General features: G+C 49.0%; 1 protein-coding gene across 11 annotated transcripts in view; it reads left to right on the top strand.

The window, feature by feature from the left end:
- CUX1 (cut like homeobox 1) overlaps positions 1-21,059 on the top strand; it is a 282,235-nt gene that overhangs the window by 145,300 nt on the left and 115,876 nt on the right. For all 11 annotated transcript variants that reach the window (XM_077311545.1, XM_077311544.1, XM_077311542.1 and 8 more), the window contains exons 5-8: positions 11,678-11,815; positions 14,842-14,965; positions 18,091-18,167; positions 19,130-19,196. In XM_077311545.1, coding sequence (XP_077167660.1) covers positions 11,678-11,815; positions 14,842-14,965; positions 18,091-18,167; positions 19,130-19,196 — 406 coding nt within the window. The remainder of the gene's footprint in view (positions 1-11,677; positions 11,816-14,841; positions 14,966-18,090; positions 18,168-19,129; positions 19,197-21,059) is intronic.

The raw sequence follows: 21,059 nt of genomic DNA, 5'->3' as shown, positions 1-21,059 counted from the left end.
TCTGTATAAACAGAACACTCTGTCCACAAAACAAGTGAATTGCATTTCAACCAGGCGATGACTTTCTTTCTGCTTCCCCTCCCTTCTCCGTTCCTTTCTGCAAATGCTGGCAGGGGCTCATGGGAATTGTAGTCCATGAACATCTGGAGGACCACAGGTTGACTACCCCTGCTCTAGGCAATGCTGCCTTATTCATTTGCTGGGGAATAATTAATGAAGTGATGATCCCGGAAGGCATATGAATATTCAGAAGCTGCAATACAATGATAGGAATTATTATTATTATTTTGTCTGAAATGCATTTTCAGCGGCCAGGGAGGGTAGAATTCAGGGATGATGTGATGTCATTTCCTGTTGATGTTCTAGGAATGTCCTCTTTATGGTCCAAGGCTATGGAGATGAAGGGAAATTCCTAGAGTGTCACTTTGGAGGCCGTTTTTAGCCTCCCTCAAAGGCTAAGAGATCGAGGTTGTCAGCAGGGAATTCCCCACTAGACCTGAGCAACTGAGCCTACCTGCACCTTCCAGGGGCTACAGGGAAGCTGATGTTCCGAACCGCTTGCTTGGATTTGGGAGAAGGTATCTGGTGGCTTTTGCCTGCCTTGTCCATTGCTCAGAATGAAGGAGGCAGACATGCTAAAAGGACTCCCTTTGCTTTGCCATGGCGAGAACAGTGGGCTGTGGTCTTGAGAAGAAAGTGATGCATTTTTAAAGGACTTGCCCGTGGGCTCTAACGCCTCCTTCCTATTTCTGTGCTGATGCTTCTGCGTCGAAGTTTTCTTGGAATCAGGTAACCCGGCGCTTTGCTCGAGACCTGGTTTTGGGCAAGCAGCCTCTCCGTATGGATTATTTTTAGACCCAAGGAAGCACATTACCAGGGACATAAAATATTAATTGCCTCGGTGGTTCTGCCTGCGTTCCATAACTGGCTGTCTGGCTGTTGTCTGGGTTCCCATTGGGTGGGGGGTGGGGGGTGGGGGGGAGGCGAGGGGGAAAGGGAAGGAAGTTCTTTTGTTTTCGCATCCTGTCCCAATCCCCCCCCCCCGCCACTGAAAAACGAATTACTGTTTGGCAAACGGGTGTATTAGCAAGATAAATAGAATACCCAGCCTTGTTCCATCCTGGGCGCATTCCACTCAGCCCCTGGTTGTAATTTCAGGCAGCTGTTGGGGACAGGGCATCCAAGTCACCCTGGTCCTGGGTGCACATCAGGGGCAAGCCATTCAGGCCCACAGTTCAGCTGAGGCCCCTGTTTTTAGTGCAAATGGTCATTCCTCCCCCCCACCACCACCCTTGTACAGCTGCTGGGCTTTGATGCAGAAGATCTGCAGAGGGAGGCTTTGAAACGCCTCCGGATCAGCGCCCCCGATCTTGTCGAATAAGCTCCATTCCATTGTTTCCAGCTCTCTTTTTCCTTCTGTGCTTTGGCAGAGCTCTGGGCCAGGATCCCTTCGGTGCAGTTTGGGGAGCACTTTGTAACTCCGTGTGGTTTGGAGTTCTCCTTTTCCAGAATTCCTCTCAGCCGCTGCAGAGTCACAGCCCAGTCGGAAGCAGCAGCCCTGCCAAGGCCAGGGCAGCAGCGCTGGCTTCCGGCTAAGGCCCGGGGAAGGCTGCTCTGTTTGTTAAGCCGCCTGCGTTTCCTTCTCACCCCTCTTATACGTTTTGTGTTCTTGAAATTCTTGAGCGGGGGGTGGGTGGGGGGCTTTCTGCAGCAGCCTCTTCCTGATCAGTGCTTGAGCTGGCAGGTGACATTTCATTTTATTCACTTAATCACTTTCCTCCAAAGTGGCATCCTGCTCCTCTCCATTATATTCTCACAACAACCCTGCGAGGTAGGTTAGACTGACTATGTGTGACTGGCCCAAGGCTGCCCAGCAAGTTTCCATGGCAGAGGGGAGATTTAAGCCTGGGTCTCCCACCCCAAGAGCCTCTTGTGGCGCAGAGTGGTAAGGCAGCAGATATGCAGTCTGAAGCTGTCTGCCCATGAGGCTGGGAGTTCGATCCCAGCAGCCGGCTCAAGGTTAGCTCAGCCTTCCATCCTCCTGAAGTTGGTAAAATGAGTACCCAGCTTGCTGGGGGGTAAACGGTAATGACTGGGGAAGGCACTGGCAAACCACCCCGTATTGAATCTGCCATGAAAACACTGGAGGGTGTCACCCCAAGGGCCAGACATGACTCTTTGCTTGCACAGGGGATACCTTTACCTTTACCTCCCACCCGAACACTGTAACCCAACCTTCCAGGGGATCCCCAGATCCCACTTGGAGGCTAGCACCTCTAATGTGTGGCACCATTAGTGTTTGGTAACCTGAAATAAGCAAGGATGTTTGACTTCAGCTGAACATGATTATTATTAATAATTGTATTTGTTACCCGCCCTTTCGCTTTGGACTCAGGGTAGGATGGGGGCATCATATTGAAAACATGGAAAGGAATAACAATATATAAATACATAAATAAAGGTCTAAAACATCGAGAAACAGTTTGATCCACAATTGCCTATTCTAGATTTCAGTGGCAAGAAAGGAGCGGGGGGAGGCGTCTGATCAGCCCAAAATGATGTGCTTTGTTAGGGAGACCTGCTCAACTCAGTGGTGTTATAGGCCTGTTGCAAGAGCTCTGTTTCACAAGCCCCACGGAACCCTTCAAAGTCCCCCAGGGCTCTGACCTTCTTTGGCTCTGGTTGAAGTCAGTCTGATCTCCAGCGCGCCTAAGGAAATTTTGCTGGCTTGATCTTAACGCCCATTCAGGATTGTACAGGGAGAGCTGAATGAACAGTCCTGTGAGATTGGCAGCAGCATGCCTTGGGCATCCTAGGTCCCTTTGGAGTTTGCGGGAAAGCCATGGGGGGCCATCTTAGGTCCAAGTACCTTTAGTAGCTCATGGCTTCCTTCCTGCCCTTTTCTTGCTTCTTACAACTTTCCCTTCCTGTCTCCCAGAATATTCCAACCCAAATTTGGCAGTCCAACCATCTGGGTTTGGTCTACTAGTTGTGAATTCTGGGCTTGGTCTACTCCTTGTGAGTTTTCCTTGAGAGGGAGCCTTTTTAGGGCGTTAATGAGATCCGCGGCAGGATTATCGCACAAGATCCCCCCCCTCCTTCTTCCTTGGATTTTAATATATTCCCGAAATGATATTTATACACGTCTTCTCCCCTCCCCACACACACCCCTTTTTCGTTGCGATGGGCTCCCGCTCCTTTTGGAGATGCCATGGGTGGTCCCCGCGTCCCCTTCATCTAGGGGGGATTTTCATCATTTGGCTCATCAGCATGCTAATTGCTGTATGACTAATTATGCCCTGAATTCCAGTTGATTTTCTTAATGAGACAGCTGGGTTAATTATGTAATCATATGATTACATTAGCCTAGAGTGCCCCAGCACAAAGTAATCTATGCGGGCGCTTGATGTCATTGTGGAAGGGAAGCTCACGAGGGGCTCATGGAGCATTTCACCAAACAATGCTGGGCGTGGGAGGGGAGGAGAGACATTTTAAGTGCTCTTTGTATTCTCGTGAGCTGAGCATCGAGGGTGGAGACTTCTCTCAAAAATCCATTCTCTTTGCTGATTGTCCGATATCATCTCCCTCTCTTGGCAAACCGGTGTTGTATCTAATCTAAAATGGGGCTTCTCACGCTTAGGATCCTGGGGCCACAAGGTGATGTGCACCCATCCAATAAAATTTGGTAACAGACTTCATTCTTGCATTCCAAAAAGTGTGTGTGAGTGTGTGTGTGTGTTTTAACAGCAAAATTGGTCAGGGTGTCTGATGTGGGGAGAGGAAAGGGAAGGCGACTGTAAGCCGCTTTGAGCCTCCGGGTAGAGAAAAGCGGCATAGAAGAACCAACTCTTCTTCTTCTTCTTCTTCTTCTTCTTCTTCTTCTTCTTCTTCTTCTTCTTCTTCTTCTTCTTCTTCTTCTTCTTCTTCTTCTTCTTCTTCTTCTTCTTCAAAAATACATTTCAGAAGAAGGATATGGTATCCTCACAATGGCAGGATTAGCCAGGTTAATGTTACTCTTGGAGATTTTTCCCTGCTCTTTGCCCTAATAGCCTCTACTAGACAATGGAGATGTTTCTGGGGTTCCCCCAGGTTAGTCAACTGCATCAAGGGATGTATTGGGGAATCTCAGGGCATACTTGAATCATAAGAGTTGGAAGGGTCCATAGAGGCCATCAAGTCGAACCCCCTGCTCAATACAGGATCAGCCTAGAGCAGGGGTAGTCAAACTGTGGCCCTCCAGATGTCCATGGACTACAATTCCCATGAGCCCCTGCCAGTGAATGCTGGCAGGGGCTCATGGGAATTGTAGTCCGTGGACATCTGGAGGGCCGCAGTTTGACTACCCTTGGCCTAGAACATCCATGATAAATCTCTATCCAGCTGTTGCTTGAAGACCGCCATGAGGGGGAGCTCACCACTTCCTTAGGTAGCGAATTCCACTACTCTGTGAATTCTCCCCCCCCCCTGATATATAGCGGGTACCATTCTACATGTAGTTTAAACCCAGTACTTTGGGTCCTCTCCTCTGCTGCCAACAAGAACCCTTCCCTGCCCTCCTCCAAGTGACAGCCTTTCAAATACTTAAAGAGATCAATCATGTTCCCTTCTCAACCTCATCTTCTCCAGGCTGCACATTCCCAAGTCCCTCAGCTTTTCATCCTAGGGTTTGGTCCCCAGGCCCTGGTTCATCCTCGTCTGCACTCTTTCGATTTTGACCATGCCCTTTTTAAAGTGAGGCCTCCTGAACTGCACACAGTGCTCCAGGTGCGGTCTTGGATCCATTTTTATGTTGCCCTCAACAATATAGGATTGGTCACCACAGCAAGGGCATGCACTGCAAAGGAATGGGTGTCAGAGAATTCCTCCACCACCCATGATGGAGAAGATCAAAAAGGCATGGAGCAGCGGCAATTTTAATTCAGTTAATATAACTATATAAAAGAGAAATGAGGCTATCATAGTCAAGCAAATTTGCAAGGAGTTGCACTTGTCTTATTGATTTTGCTGCTTTCTGATTGGCATGTGTGCCACCCACTTGAACAGCTGAATGCTATTAAGACTAGTCGTTTTTAGAATAATTCTTTAAACCTATAATGATACTAATCTCAGAGGGACTGTACAGCAGTGATCTTCCAGATACATAATTGCCTTGCGAGACAGGTCTATGGAATACCTGCATGGCAGATGTTGGAAGCACAGAGTGTCTGTGGAAATTTGGACCAAGGTGGCCGCATCTGAAGTGCCACAAAAATTACTCCTTGTTCCTCTGCTTTCTCTTCATCCTTTCCCCCCAAATCATGTTGCCCCCCCCCAATCTTGCACGCTTAGCAATTGGGTTCTGTAAATAGTCATTTCTCTTGCAACTTTTGAACCATCTATACCTTTGTCTGGGATGACAAGTCTTCAATGTCTGCTGATGGGAAGAGTCTTGGGATTCTGAGATGTTCCGCTTGAAGCAGCTTTTAAACTTCACATTTTATCCTTCTTTAATTAAAAAAAAGAGTTTATTAAACTCTAGCATATGGGGGGGGGAGCGGTTCGTAGATTTTTATTTCTGTGTTAAGCACTCGAGAGAAATCACCTTGTTTCTGGGTCAACCAGAGCTTTTGTGAAACGAAGCATTCAGAATAATACTCGGAATGGGTGGAAATAATTATTAGTCCTTATTAATGGGTTCTTTATAAAGCAGAAGGTGCAGTTTGAGGTTTGAGAGGTCCCGTCTGGTTGGGCTTCCGCGTAAGCCGAATCCGGCCCCGGTTGTTGTAATTGTCACGAGGTGATTAGTTTCCCCCCCCCCCCTCTTTCTTTAACGGAAGCCATAAAAATTAAACTGGAGAAAGATGTTCCATCCCTGGCCTTTTTAACATATCCCAAAACAATACTCAAAGGCTGCCGGCGTTTTAATCATTCATCTCGGCTTAAACAAAGTTTGGAGTCTAATGCGAGGAGACGGTTTTAACATTCTGTTCAGACTTGATTCTGCGACTGTGTTGCTTCTCTGACATTAACCTTTAATAGAGCTAAATTAAATATACATATCCTGATGAATAATTATGAGCGCCAACGTTTTCATTTACGATATAATGCTTCCCAGGGATTTGGGAATTTATTGACTAAAGGTTTAGTCATTATTCATTTTATAATGTAGACGTTGAGCAGAGGGGGAGGGGGGAGGTTAATCTGCATTCGTCTTCCGTCTTCTCGCGCAGACCCACATTGGGACTGTGCCTACGCAACCTGGCCGTGGGCATTTTCTCTCTACCTTAAAAACACAGAAAGGGGCCGGGGTGCTCTGCTCCTTTCAGAGCTGGCACACGTGTGGGATTCCCGCTCAGCTCGTCATGTGCTCCAATAGCAGATGCCCCCAGAATCGGGACCACCTTTGTGTTGGCGACCAGCGACGATGCCCCAACATTTGCATTACATGTCAACACACCATCGAAATAGACAGGCAAATCATCATCTGTGAATACCGGAGGAACACAAGCCTGATACAAGAGGATGCTTGGAAGCCCCTTCCCCAGTGGTTGAGTTTCCATCCCCATACCATGAATTGCAGGAGTAGGTTTCCACAGCTTCGCGCTGCAGTTCCGAAAGTGCCGTGGACCCGTCACTTGACCAAACAGTAGGCAGTCTGACTCCAGCGTCAGCCAGTGAAGATTTCTGTTTCTGCAGAGGACAGATGCTGAGACTGGCAGAAGCCCTTGACTGGCAAAAGCGACTTCATCCAAAAGACAGAATCTTTAATTGCCTCTCTTCTGATGCCCCGGCTATAGCGGCTTTTCCAGCCTTGGGGGACTTATCTGACATTATGGACCCAGCTTCATCCAAGCCTCACCTTGCAAGACAGAGAATCTGTATTGAGCAAACCAGGACCACTGTAACCTCCACCTTCTTCATTGATCTCAGGAGACACGCAAGCACTGTTTTCTGTGCTCACCTTTTTCAGTTCCTGCTACCCAAGACCCTTGAGTTCGACACACCGGGGACTGAATCTGGGAGCTTCTGTAAGCCACACAAGTGCTCTACCCACTGAGTCACGGCACCTCTAAACAAGAAACTGCCTTTTATCCCGAGGGAGACCATTGGTTCATCTAGCTTAGTATTTTCCCTTGTGGCCAGCTGTGGCTCTACAAGGCCTCAGCCAGTGAAGGGGTCTTTCCCAGCACCCGCAGCTGAAAATCCTTGCACAGGAGATGCAAAGGAAGTGCCCTGATGTTGAATCATTGCCCACTCCCCCTAGCCTGAATGTTTAAAAGGTACGACCGCCCATGGTGGCAGAGGTCGCTACAGGACCTTGCTCTGCTAGATCCCACATGCCCTAGCATCTCCAGATCCATTTGAGAGGAGCAGGAATGTTTGATTCTCAATACCACAGCCACAACTTAACACCTCCCTGTCTGTGCCACTTAGTAGTAATGGCTGTGCTTCTAAGGCAGGTGTGGGTAGATCTGGAATTCTGACAAAATGGCTGCCACAGGGGGTGGATCCATCCACAAAAAGATGGCCACAGCTGAGCTTCAGTTGCGCAGTGCAGTTCCTTGTGCTGTGGTGGCAGTCGCCGCTAAAGCAACATTAAACAAAATTCTGCACAGCCAATAAAATCGCCAGTAGTCAATCCGGTGCCTTGCTTGTCAAAAGCCCTACATGACCCACCTCCCTTCCCCCACTTCTAAAAACAATTGGCAGATGCCATGGTGCCCATGATACCAAACTGGGGACACCAAAGGCCAGGACTGCACCGTGAGAAATAGGTCACAAGGGAACACCAGGGTAGGAGAACATCCAGGCCATATCTTCTTCCCCCGGCCCCACGCTAACAGAGGTCAACGTGGCCCATTGTAGCCAACCAGGTCCATGCCGCCTGTCCAGGCAACAACCCCAAGTCCCGAAGGCAGCTCCGCCTCCTGGAGTTGCCATCGAAGTTACACCTCGATAATTGCTCGGAAGTCTCCGCCGCGTTAAATAAGATTTTTTTTTTAAAGGCATATCATGAAATGAATATTTTAACAGGGCTAATAATATATTTTTTAAAAACCCTCTAGCCTAAAAACAAGAAATGAGAAAACGATGTAGTCATAAAGTATGCATGTGGCCAGGAGGGCAGAAGAGAAGCCGTCGTCTCCCCCCCCCCCCCTCGCCGTACGGAGATAGCAAGCCAGGAAGCCTTCGGCGAGCGAACTAACACAACGCAGCACACCCGGCACCTCTCTCCTGAACATAACCCAGCTCCGCTCTTCTGTAAACTCTGGCACTGGACCGACACGTTGCAAAGTGCCTGAGCTCGCTCTCCATGCGCCGGGAGAGAGGCACAATGGCATTATTATGCGTTCCCGGCGAGCTGAGGGTGGTCCGCAAAATTAATGATTGTGGCGGCTGCAAATTAAGCGAGCTCCCTAATATGTACCGTTGTTGATCCTCGGAGATTGGCGTGTTTAACATTCCTCGGCGGGAGACTAAATCTTTGCAGCCATTTCACAAGTGCTGCTGGCGCCCATGGCAGCCGTGTATGCAATTGTCTTTTATGAGGCTTCCTGGGCTCCAGGATTCTCCTGCTCTGGCTGGCTCAGCGCATGATCCAGCCGCCACTTCCCGGTTGGGCTTGTGCGGCCCTCACGTGGCAGGTGCTCCACGGCCGGCTTGTGCAGGACCCCTTCGTGCATGCCGTTTTCAGCATGCACGTGGGAATGCGCCGGGAAACTTATGTGCAGGCCTGGGAAGCTAGTGTGGTGTAGAAGAAGAAGAGTTGGTTCATATATGCCGCTTTTCTCCACCAGAAGGAGCCTCAAAGTGGCTTAAATTCGCCTTCCCTTTCCTCTCCCCACAACAGACACCCTGTGAGGGAGATGAGGCTGAGAGAGCCCTGATATTACTAAAGAAGAAGAAGAGTTTGTTCTTATATGCCGCTTCTCTCTACCCGAAATGGCTTACATTCACCTTCCCTTTCCTCTCCCCACAACAGACACCCTGTGAGGGAGGTGAGGCTGAGAGAATCCTGATATTACTGAAGAAGAAGAAGAGTTGGTTCTTATATGCCGCTTCTCTCTACCCGAAATGGCTTACATTCACCTTCCCTTTCCTCTCCCCACAACAGACACCCTGTGAGGGAGGTGAGGCTGAGAGAGCCCTGATATTACTGAAGAAGAAGAAGAGTTGGTTCTTATGTACCGCTTTTCTCTACCCAAAGGGGTCTCAAAGCAGCTTACATTCACCTACCCTTTCCTCTCCCCACGACAGACTCCCTGTGAGGGAGGTGAGGCCGAGTGAACCCTGATATCCCTGCTCGGTCAGAACAGCTTTATCAGTGCCGTGGCGAGCCCAAGGCCACCCAGCTGGCTGCATGTGGGGGAGTGGGGAATCAAACCCAGCTCGCCAGATTAGAAGTCTGCACTCCTAACCACTACACCAAGCCGGCTCAAATGGTTAAGAGTGGTAGCCTCTAAACTGGCAAGGTGGATTCGATTCCCCACTCCTCCACCTGTAGCCATCTGGGTGACCCTGGGTTAGTTACAGTTCTGTTAGAAGCTGTTTTCACATAGCAGTCCTATCAGAGCTTCTGTGGCCTCACCTCCCTCACAGGGTGTCCGTTGTGGGGAGAGGAAGGGGAGGTGATTGTAAGCCTCCTTTGGGTAGCAAAAAGCAGGGTGTAAAAGCTCACTCTTTTTCATCCCAGGGTGTTTACCTGGGTTGGCTGCAGTTCTGCATGCAAACCTGGTGCCCCCCCCCCCAGTGTAATATTTAACCCCCTCCATCATAACCCACTGGTGTGCAATGACGCCTCTCTATAATGCTCTCATTTTGGAGCTCTTAGTTTTTACCTGAAGACCACGGTGGCTTCAGTTATATTTGACAGAACGACAGAACAGCCTGTGTGAAGGTGCCTGTGCGGTAAAAGAGGATTGCTGCTTCTAAATAAAATGGCTGTTCATCCTTAAACAGAAATACGGCTTATTACGGAGTATAAAAGTTTAATGGCTTCAGGGCAGCTCAAAAGCGAAATGGCTTCCTTTTATACCGCTAGCTGCTGGGTTGCCAGGCAGATGCAGGTCTGCTTCACACACACACACACACACACACACACCATCCTTTTCTCTTGTTCTCTCCCCCCTCTCCCTTTTTTTGATGCTGTCTTCACAGTCAAATTATGACAACCCCTCATGGGGTTTTCGAGGCCCCTGTTGGCTGAAGATGACAGTGAAAGGTTCGAAAATTGCCCCGCCACAACTGTTTCAAGGAGCCCATATGTTGAGAGCTAGTGACATGAGCTTGGTTCGTATGGGAAGTGGCACCTTGGCCCGGTCAGAAGCCATCTGCCCGGTCTTTGCCATTTGCCAGTCCTTCCCATGGCACAAGAGTACATGGCAGAATCCTTGTGTCTCCCTGGCATCTCCTGTTTTAAGATTTAAGGCAGGCATCCCCCACCTTTTGGAGCCTGTGGACACCTTTGGAATTCTGGCACAGGGCAGTGGGCGTGGCCATAAAACCGATGACACCCAAGTGCAGGGCAAAAGAGCAGGAGTTTTTAGAGTGTCCAGGGAAAGAGGAAGGAGAGGAAATAAAATCAACACTGCGTTAGCCACTGCCACGATATTGTTTGAATCGGCAGTCAATCAGGCCTCCAATGCCAATCAGAAGCCCCGCTGAGAAAGAGCCCCACCCACTTTTTGAAGACACTTGGTGGGTACTAAAAAACGGGTCTATTGATATCATGGTTTCCATGGACACTATAATGGGGACCCTTGATTTCAGGTAACCAATGGTGTTGGGGATGACTTTTTCCTCTCTGAAAGCTCAACCATTTGCCAGTCGGCGGAGATGGTTCTGAGCTCAACGGCACAGTCGCCCAATTCTCCGTAAAGCAGCGTCGCGCATTTTCATGGCTTGCCTCCAAGATGGTGAGCTGTCCTGCATTCTGCTCTGCAGTCCACCGACCACACCGCCACTGGTGGCCCATGATGGGAACTTCATAAAATCATCGAGTTGGAAGGGGCCATACAGGCCATCTAGTCCAAGATCCTGCTCCACGCAGGATCAGCCCAAAGCATTCTAAAGCATCCAAGAAAAGTGTGTATCCAACCTTTGCTTGAAGACTGCCAGCGAGGGGGAGCTCACCACCTCCTTAGGCAGCTTATTCCACTGCTGAACTACTCTGAGTGTGAAAATGTTTTTCCTGATATCTAGCCTATATCATTGTACTTGTAATTTAAACCCATTACTGCATGTCCTCTCCTCTGCAGCCAATGGGAACAGCATCCTGCCCTCCTCCAAGTGACAACCTTTCAAATACTTAAAGAGGGCTATCATGTCCCCTCTCAACCTCCTTTTCTCCAGGCTGAACATTCCCAAGTCCCTCAACCTATCTTCATAGGGCTTGGTCCCTTGGCCCCAGATCATCTTCATCGCTCTCCTCTGTACCCTACATGAAGTTGTCTAATGTTTCTTCTCCTTCTCCTTTCCATCTCTGGTTATATCCGTCTCTCTCTACCTGCACATTTGATTCCCTGGCAGCCCCTGTTCCCCATGAGTGCTGTGTAACTATAATGAATTCATGCCAGATGCCAAGTTAATGTAAATGTTCCGCCATAGGGACAACAGCTCGTTTGATGCCCGATCGTTTTGACTTCAGCCACGAGCCAACGTGGAATCCAATCGCATTGTCCCCTTTCTATCGTTTTAGATCCCGTTCCAGCTCTAGATCTGGGGCAGCAGCTCCAGCTGAAAGTCCAGCGCATGCATGATATTGAAACAGAGAACCAGAAGCTTAGGGAAACCCTCGAGGAATACAACAAAGAGTTTGCAGAAGTGAAAAATCAAGGTAAGGGGGAGACACTCTGCTGGTCTTACGTGTTACCTGTGAGTTTTGCTTCAGGAACATTTAAATTGAAGAGAAAAAAGTTATGCTTCAGTCAAAAGGGGTACAAAAGCCATGGATGGGTACCATTCCCAAAGCCAGTTCTTGACGTTATTTCTGCCATCCAAGAGAAACCGGTCCTGGAGCATGGTTGTGCACACAGGCACTGGCTCGATTCTTAATGGCCAAGGTTCATGGGAGTTTTGGTTGATGTTCACACACCTCTCCGCCCCCCCCATCCCTGTGTTCTCTTCAAGCTCTATCCCTGTACTTCTTCCCATATAAAGAAACTGTTATGATATATCCTGTAAAGCAGGGGTAGTCAACCTGTGGTCCTCCAGATGTCCATGGACTCCAATTCCCATGAGCTCCTGCCAGCAAATGCTGGCAGGGGCTCATGGGAATTGTAGTCCATGGACATCTGGAGGACCACAGGTTGACTACCCGTGCTGTCGAGGAAAAGTCAAGAGCTGATCATGAGGATGTTTCCTGGGGAACCTGCTTGCAGAGAGTAGTCCAGCTGTGACTAGCAGGATGCCAAGTTGCACGAGCCGCATGGGAGCGTGTTGTTTGTGCATGCACACCTTTTTTCCCCTCTCTCTCACATTCACACACTGTCTTGATGGAGGGAAAGCGCTGTCGAGTCACAGCCAACTCCTTAGGGTTTTTAAGGCAAGAGAGGAACACAGGTGGTTTGCCATTGCCTGCCGTTGCCTAGCAACTCTGGATTTCCTCGGTCTCCCATCCAAGTACCACCTGGGACCGACCCAGCCTAGCTTCCAAGATTTGGCGAGCTCAAGCTAGCCTGGGCCAGCCACATCAGGACACGTGCTATCTTATAGCACTAATAAAATTGGCCCTCCCACAAATAACCCACCGTTTTAAGTCCTACGTTTAGAAAGAAGGCTGAGTTTTTTGTACCCCACTTTTCACTGCCCGAAAGAGTCTCAAAGCAGCTTAGAATCGCCTTCCCTTCTTCTCCCCACAACAGACCTCCCGGGAAGGTAGGTGAGGCTGAGGGAGCTCTGAGAGAGCTGTGACTGACCCAAGGTCACCCAGCTGCCTGCCTGTGGAGGGAGAAGTGGGGAATCAAACCCAGTTCTCCAGATTAGAGGCCACCGCTCTTAACCACTACACCCAGCTGGGTCTCTAAACAGCACTGCATATTGATAATACTCTCAGATTTAAAAGCTATTGGATGGCCATTATGTAAAGGCATCCCATCCACCTCGATTAAGTCATTCGTTTTCCCTCCCTCACCTTGGGCGAATCAGCTGACAACCGTTTTTTTCGGTGTAATGCATTAAAGCAGGGGTAGTCAAACTGCGGCCCTCCAGATGTCCATGGACTACAATTCCCAGGAGCCCCTGCCAGCATTTGCTGGCAGGGGCTCCTGGGAATTGTAGTCCATGGACATCTGGAGGGCCGCAGTTTGACTACACCTGCATTAAAGCCATGCTAACGTTTGGACAAATATTTGAGCCCACCTTGGCCCCCACTTGCGCCGCGTGTGCCGTTTGGAGCACACGCTTTGCAACGTGCCACTTTCTCTCCAGATTAATACCTTGCTATTACTTAACTATCTGCGGCATTCTCTGTAGTTACAGTTTGTTTATCCCTAGGGCAGAGTGCAGATATTGGAGTAATGTAGGTTAGTTATTTCAGGTAATGGGCACGCTGTTAAAGGTGGCCATTGTACATGGAAATGCCATTATCCGGAGAAGGAAGCGCGCATCGTTCAAAACGCTCCAGGTTCGTGCGTGTCTGTTGGCCTTTGCAGCCAAGCATGTTTCCTACATCAGGAAACAAAACTCCCATTTGCTGTAAAACCGATTGGCCGTTACACAAGACCTGTGGTTGCCCTGAAAATATCCCGTTCTGGGCATTACAGATAGAGCAGAGTTTTCCCTTCGGCCCTGCAAGATTCAGCACAGAAAAGGTAGCCGGTGACTGTTAATTCTTTTGATCGCCCCGGTCCATGTTTTGGCTCATGGAATTTTCTGTATCGCCGACTCTGAATTCGAGGAGTCTCCCTCCCCAGTCCAGTCCAAATTAATTAAACCCGAATATAATTCAGTTCAGACATTTCAAGGACTACAAAGGCAGGAGAGCTGAGAGCCAATGTGGTGGAGCGGTTGGTGTCAGACTAAGATCTGAGACATCTGGATTCGAATCTCGTGGCCACTCAGCTTGCTGGGTGACCTCAAGCCGGTCAAGCTCTCTCCACCCAACCTGCCTCACAGGGTTGTTGTGAGGATCAAAAGGAGGAGAGCAGCGTAAGCCGCTTCGGGTCCCCGTTGGGGAGAAAGGTCGTGTACAAAAGATTTAAATGAATTGGTGAATTATAGAATAAAAGCGATCAGATGGTGGGGAAAAAATTAACACAGCAGGTGTGACAAGGGAGCTCTGTGAAATGGGTTCCACCGCAGAAAAGGAGTGGCACAAAGGAACGCTTTATCACCTGCTTTTACCTGACAGGCGCACAACGAAGAAGGTGCTGACTTGGCCACCTGTCCTTGTGGATGGTGAGCAACTATGCACCTCGCCCTGTTTGCCAGGCACCCCCCACACTCACACACACATACACACACACACACAAGTTACCGTTTTAAAGGATTTTAAAGCAGAGCTTAATTTAGGACTGGCGATCAAGGTGGCGAGGTATTTTGCAGGTTACGTTTTTGGTTCCGCAGCCGGGCAAGGGAGACCTTAGTTGTGCTTCCCGGCATATTCCATTGATCCTCCTCAACCTTAAACATTTAAAGTTCAATTTAACATTTAGGGAGTAAAAGGTCTCCAAAGGGACTTGTAGCCATTGATTTTGTGTCAAGGTTGAAGAGCTAAAGTTTAAAGCAAGCTGCAGCCTCCCCCGGGCGAAAGAAAGCCATGTACTCTGTGGCCACGTGGAGTTGTTTACCACTCAATTTCCTCCCTTCCTGTTGGCTTCCTTTCTCTCTCTCTCTCTCTCTCTCGTCCCCCCCCCCCCGCAGAGGTGACGATAAAAGCACTTAAAGAGAAAATCCGGGAATATGAGCAGACCCTGAAGAACCAAGCCGAGAACATAGCTCTTGAAAAGGAACAGAAGTTGCAAAATGACTTTGCAGAGAAAGAAAGGTTAGTGCATGAGCGCGCACCGTTTGGATGGGGGGACAGCTAAGATGGCTTTCGAGTGGTAGTTTGGCCTCGGCCGTCTGTGGAGTGACAATATGCCCTTTCTCCTCTCCCTCCCCCCTCCCCTTTGCCAATTGTCTTTTTAACCCCATGGCTACAAGGAAAGGACTGCTCGGTGGTAAAGCGCCGGCCTAGCGTGCAGAAGGTTGAGGTTCAGTTCCTGGCATTTCCAGTTAAAACAGGTAGCAGGTGTGAGGAAGGACCATTTCGTGGCAGGGACCCTAGAGAGCCGCTGTCGTGCAGAGTGAAGGATACCGAGTTAGGCAGAGGAATGGCCCCAAGAGCGACGTCACACATTCATGGGAAGCTAGCTTTGAGGGAGAAGCTGTGCCTCAGACAGGCTTGGTGGAGGCCTCTCTCCGCTTTAGGCCCCGGAGAGCTGCTGCCAGTCAGAGCAGGCAATACTGAGCTGTAGACGGCCCGGTGTCGCCGTTTGGTCCGCCAGCTTTGTATCGGAGCACAGGTTTTTGCTTGCAGGAGAGCTCAGGTGCAGTCCCTGATGTCTCCACTTCAGAGGGTCTCAGGTAGCAGGTGTTGGGGGAGGACCTTTTAGGGTTCTTCCGAAGAGCCTCTGCCAGTTGGAGGTGACAGCGCTGACCTGCATGGACCAGTGGTCAGACTTGGAATGAGGCAGCTTGGTCAGATTCTAAGCGCTGAGAAAGAAAGTTCTCCGTTTCCATTTTGCGAAGGCCCTAAACGCATCAGATAGCCTTTCTCTGGTGAGCAGGTCAGAATTTCGCCAGCAACCAAAGAAGCGAGCAGCGGCTTGCAAAAACTCATTCCCTGCCACAAATGTTGCTAGTCGTTAGCATCTGTCGGGGTAGATAATAAGCCACGAAAGTGCCAAACAAGAATTTACAGCTAGTCAAAAAAGGGACAACTGGATTTGCTTTTAAAAGTTAGATTCTTAACACGGCAGTAGTTGGGAGGGGGAGAAGGCTAAGCAAAGCCACCCAAATTGCGGGGGTGGGGGGAGTCTTTGCCTGGTAGGCAGGTTCCAGCAACGAAAGAGGAAATGGTTCCAAAGACATCTGGCTCCACACCTGGCCAAAAACACCCTGTACCTGGTTGCCACTCTCCTTGCCTCAAAAGGTCCTCTGGACCTAAGCATTTGAGCAAGTTCATATTAAAGCAGATTGGATACGCTCGGCCTCAAACCCTTTTTAAAAGGGAACACCTTGTAATTGTGCTCAGAAAGAAACTGGGAACCCAGTGAGGATCCCGCAGTCTGAACTTCAGCATTGCTAAATATATATATTTTTGCGCACTGCGCTAGTCATGTGCCATTTGTCCTTAAGGTGACCGTGGAGAGAGATGGCGAGTGACATGGGGTTACCTTGTTTCCAAGAGCTGTGTTGAGGAAGCATCGTGTCTCCTCAGCTGTCAGTCTTCATCGGGCATTCATGGCCCGGATCTTTTCTGTGCGTGACGCCTATAAATCGGTCGGCTGTGGCTGGCATGTATGGCCCCACCAGCTGTATAAAATGGTCAGGCTCAGATTGGGTGAGCGATCGTTCCTATCCTGTGCAGCAAAAGCCACCCCTGCTCTCATAGGTCGTGCAGGCCCTTCCCCAGAACTATCGAGTCCTTCTCGCTAGCCTCTCAAGTTAGCAGGTCAATGATTTGGAGGTCTGTTTTTGAGCTCCTCTGGAAGTTTAATGGTCGGGCTGAGAGTGCTTCATAATGACAGCATCATGCATTATTGGGGGTTGAAGAGTATTTTCCAGATGTTGTCCAGCACCTGAGGTCTTGGAACTGTAGGGGTACCAGGGTCTGAACCTGGGACCTTCTGCATGCGAGGATGTGGACAAAATGGAGAGGGTGCAGAGGAGAACGACAAGGATGATCCTGGGCCTGGGGACCAAGCTCTCTGAGGAAAGGCTGAGGGACCTGGAATGTTCAGCCTGGAGAAGAAGAGGTTGAGAAGGGACAAGATGGCTGTCTTGATGTCTTTGAAAGGTTGTCACTTGGAGGAGGGCAAGGAAAGGTTCCTGTTGGCAGCAGAGGAGAGGACCGGCAGTAATGGGTTTAAATTACATGTAGAAAGCTATTGGCTAGATAACAGGGAAAAAATGTTCACAGTCAGAGTAGTTCAGCTGTGGAATAGGCTGCCTAAGGGGGTGGTGAGCTCCCCCTCACTGGCAGTCTTTAAGCAGCAGCTGGAAAGAGACTTATCCTGGATGCTTTAGGCTGATCCTACATTGAGCAGGGAATTGGACTAGATGGCCTACCTGGCCCTTCCAACTCTATGATTCTATGATCCTGCATTGAGCAGGAGGTTGGACTAGATGGCCTGTGTGGCCCCTCCCAACCCTAGGATTCTATGATTCTGTGTATTTAACCACTGAGCTGTGGGCCTTCTGACTAATCGGAGGCAAAGCCTAGCCGTAAATTCTTTCTGATGGCCATACAAAGCTGCTGCAGCTCTACCACTGGTCCATCAAACCCGGCACTTTCTGTTCGGCGTGACAGCCGCTCTCCAGGCCTTCGGGAATCAAAACTGCATTATTTCCTAATCTCGTAATCTATCTTGACTGTCAGTGAGAAAAGCGGACGATTGAAAGAAGCGAGTAAAAACAATAAATATAATTTATAAACTCTACTAGACTTTATCTGGAAATTCTAAGGATTCGTCTTTGTGCCTTCCATGTGCACAGCACATGCTCTGCCTCAGAGCATCTGTAGTTGCTCCTGCTAGGGAAGAAAGGCGATGTTCTGACATGCCAGCGGTGGATATTCTTTTTGGCCACAGTGACTTGGGGCTTGCTGGTTTTCTGCCTTTCCTGCTCTTAGTTTTATGTGGCTTCCTAAGTAACAGTCATAGGGATGTGCGCTTCGGCTCGGCCATCTTGGCGATTACCGAAGCCCAAGGCGGTGCTGGCCTCCTACGCACATCCCTAGTCTGACATGACGTGTCCTTAACGCACGTAGCCACCCAGGTGCCCAGCTGTAGTGGCAAATGTTTGCAACCGTACTTTGTTTGCAACCATACGAAATGGCATTCACACATCTTACAAGAGGTGTTTAAGTTGCCTTTTTGACAGACTCACTTTTCTTCCTTTTCCCAGAATGTTGCAAGAGACACAGATATCGACAGCCTCAAAACTGGAGGAAGCCGAACACAAAGTGCAAACTCTACAATCAGGTTTGCAAGTTTTCTCTTCCGGTGATTTGGACTTGGGGCTTTTTTCGGTGGTGGGGGATTGAACCTCCATAATACTTCTGGCTTGTCATGGATACCAGATTAACCAAGATAAAGAGATAGGCAGCATGCCTTCACTTCCAGCCTGCCCTCCCCTGCCTCATTCTTGGTTACCCTTCTCTGTGCTTCAGTCATTCCACCAGCACCAAGGTTGTTTCCAGTGAACAGTCACCATGGTTAGCAATAGAATCTGGACAGAAACCGGTTGGCAAATCCTTATGTGGTTCCCAGTGGTTCCGATGCCCAGTTTTGCTGCAGAGAATGCTAGACAGCGAAATCGGAAGACACATTTCGGCACAACTGATCTGCAGACCACGGAGATCAGTCCTCTGGCGAAAATGTTGTCAGGGATCTGTGTTGCATTCCCTGCCCCAGGCAGAGTGGGCAGTAGCAGTGGCAGGATTCTGCACCCCCCTGCTGCTAACAGTCCCTTCCTATCACCTGATCTGTTTTCTCTGTTATCATACCTGCTCATGCTTGGCTAGCCAGGCTGCAGCCAGCCTGGCTGCTTTCCCCTCTGAAGCCGAACCAGGTTCGTGGACCTGGCATCAGCAGTTTACGTCACAGAGCAGATCTATAAACAGAATATAGTGTGCTCAGTGAGATTGAGCCGGGGCTGTCTCTGGAAACTTTCACTGCTTGTGAAAGACAGGGCCACAGTTCTCTCTCTCTCTCTCTCTCTCTCTTTTATTTAAAGAAAGAATTTGGAAAAGCTTTTAAGAGTTGTTGTTTTTTCTTCAATGTGATTTTCTTTGGTCGGGGAGAAAGTTTCATGCGAGATGAGTTTTCAGACAGAGAACAGTTTATAGTTCGCTGTTACCCAAGCGGCACTTATTCCCCCACCCCGGCACATGGCACCATTTCTTGCCCATCCATAATGTCTCTTTTTGCTTCTGCCCCCTCAGCCTTGGAGAAGACGCGGACGGAACTGTTTGACCTGAAGACAAAGTACGACGAGGAGACCACCGCAAAGTAAGGCTGCTTGGCCGCCTGCCGCATGAACCCTACGTTTGTCTAATCCAGCCTCCTCTTGTTGGGGAAGGGAAGGCCTGACTCTAGATGCAGCGGGTAAACGCGGCCTGGTTCTGCGTGATCCAACTCGCGTCACTGTAGGCCAGCCTTTCTCAACCTTTTTACCATTGAGAAACCTTTGAAACATTCTCCAGGCTTTGAGAAACCCCAGAAGTGGCACAATTATTCAGAATATGGTTGGGAGGCATAGCTGTGGACACGCCCACCCAGGGCCCCTCCCCTTCCCACCCTCTCCAGGCCCATCATTGGCAATTTTGGAAAGGGAGAGGCAGGTTGACATGACCATATGTGGTCATTGTACCCGATAAATCTTTAACAATTAAAAAAAATATATTTAAAATGAATTAACATCCATTCATTCGGGAAATCCTTCCAGGGCCATCAAGAAACCTCAGGGTTTCACGAAACCTTGGTTGAGAAAGCCTGGTCTAGACCCATAGAAAGACTTCTGTTTGTGCTTTTCTTTGCGGTGGTAGGCTTAAATAACACTGCATATCTCCCAAGGAGGATGCACATTGGTTGCATGTTTTATGTAAAATTCAAGATCCACGTGGACATAAATCTTCACATGTACCCTCCTGCGAATGGGAACCCCTGTGAGTTGGTGGCAGCTAAACTTTGTAAAGATTCATGGAAGGCAGTTTTAACATTACATTACGCATGATTAGCATCCCATATGGCTCCATCTGAAACTTGTTTGAGACTCAGCCATTTTTAATGGTTCTTGATGCCCTGATGTTGGTGATGGAGCTGTAGAGAGGATTGTCAGGCATATACCAGGGAGTTTTGTAGAGGGGGAGGTATGGAGGGGGAGTGCCTTGTGCTGTTCTAGGAATTTCCCCAATCACTATGGTCCAGACCATAGACTATGAGCAAATTCCTAGAGCATTTTGCAGTGCCCAGAATTGACATCACCATCTCTGATGTCATTCCCCCCGCCCCCTTTTCCTCTGCTGCAAAAGTGGGCAAGAGCCTGCTGGCAAACCTATTTATTTTGCACCCATGATCCTCGAACCTCTTACCAATATGATTTGTTCAGTAAGATGTGTGAACTTCAGGTCCTGTTTCCGCTCCTGCTCATTCCGTCTACTGTATCCCCCCCTCCCTGCTGCAGTTGTAGCCTTTCTCCTTCACTCCCTCTGGATTGTACAGGTTTTTCAAACAAATCGGTTTACCTGGAGCAGATTTCATGGTTCCAACACGGCCATTATCCCAGGGTTCTTCTTTGTTTTCCTTACCACGTGATAACAAGCCACTACCACCAACCCTCTACATTTTATTTATGCTTCCTTTTCTTTTCTTTTTTTTTTTTGCTGGCAGCCCCCAGGCAGCTAACGATTTTGCAATAGAGACATAACCTGAGCGAGAACTCCAGCGGGTTTTGGCTCCATGGGCCTGCTGATTATCTCGGGTCATTAAGAGGTCACAGTGTGCCTCTGGGGAGTTGTTCTCTGGCCTTGGGATGAAAGGAGGAAGTGATCTCTCCTGGGTTTTCTGTTTCGTTGTCTTTGTAAGTATTCAGAGTGCAAAACTAGGCGAAAACTCTCCATTTGGCTAGTTTGAGAGAAGGACTCTCTTTTTTTTTTGTCAAACAATAAACTGCGCTACAGCTACTAGTGTTAGTCCTGTTTGTAGAAGTAGTCAAACCCCCCTCTCCCGAAAGCCTCTTGCAGCACCTTAAGGATGGCCATATTTACTGTGGCGTACGCCTGCTTTGGCAGAGGCCAGAGGAAGCATCGGTTGTCAAAGTTGTGTGTGTGTATATCTGTATTTGTATATGCCCATATCTGTATATGCAGAAAT

Source organism: Paroedura picta, chromosome 15 (genome assembly GCF_049243985.1).
Source record: "Paroedura picta isolate Pp20150507F chromosome 15, Ppicta_v3.0, whole genome shotgun sequence".
Classification (NCBI taxonomy): domain Eukaryota; kingdom Metazoa; phylum Chordata; class Lepidosauria; order Squamata; family Gekkonidae; genus Paroedura; species Paroedura picta.
The sequence above is the reverse complement of the archived record's forward strand: the minus strand, read 5'-3'. Positions and strand labels throughout refer to the sequence as shown.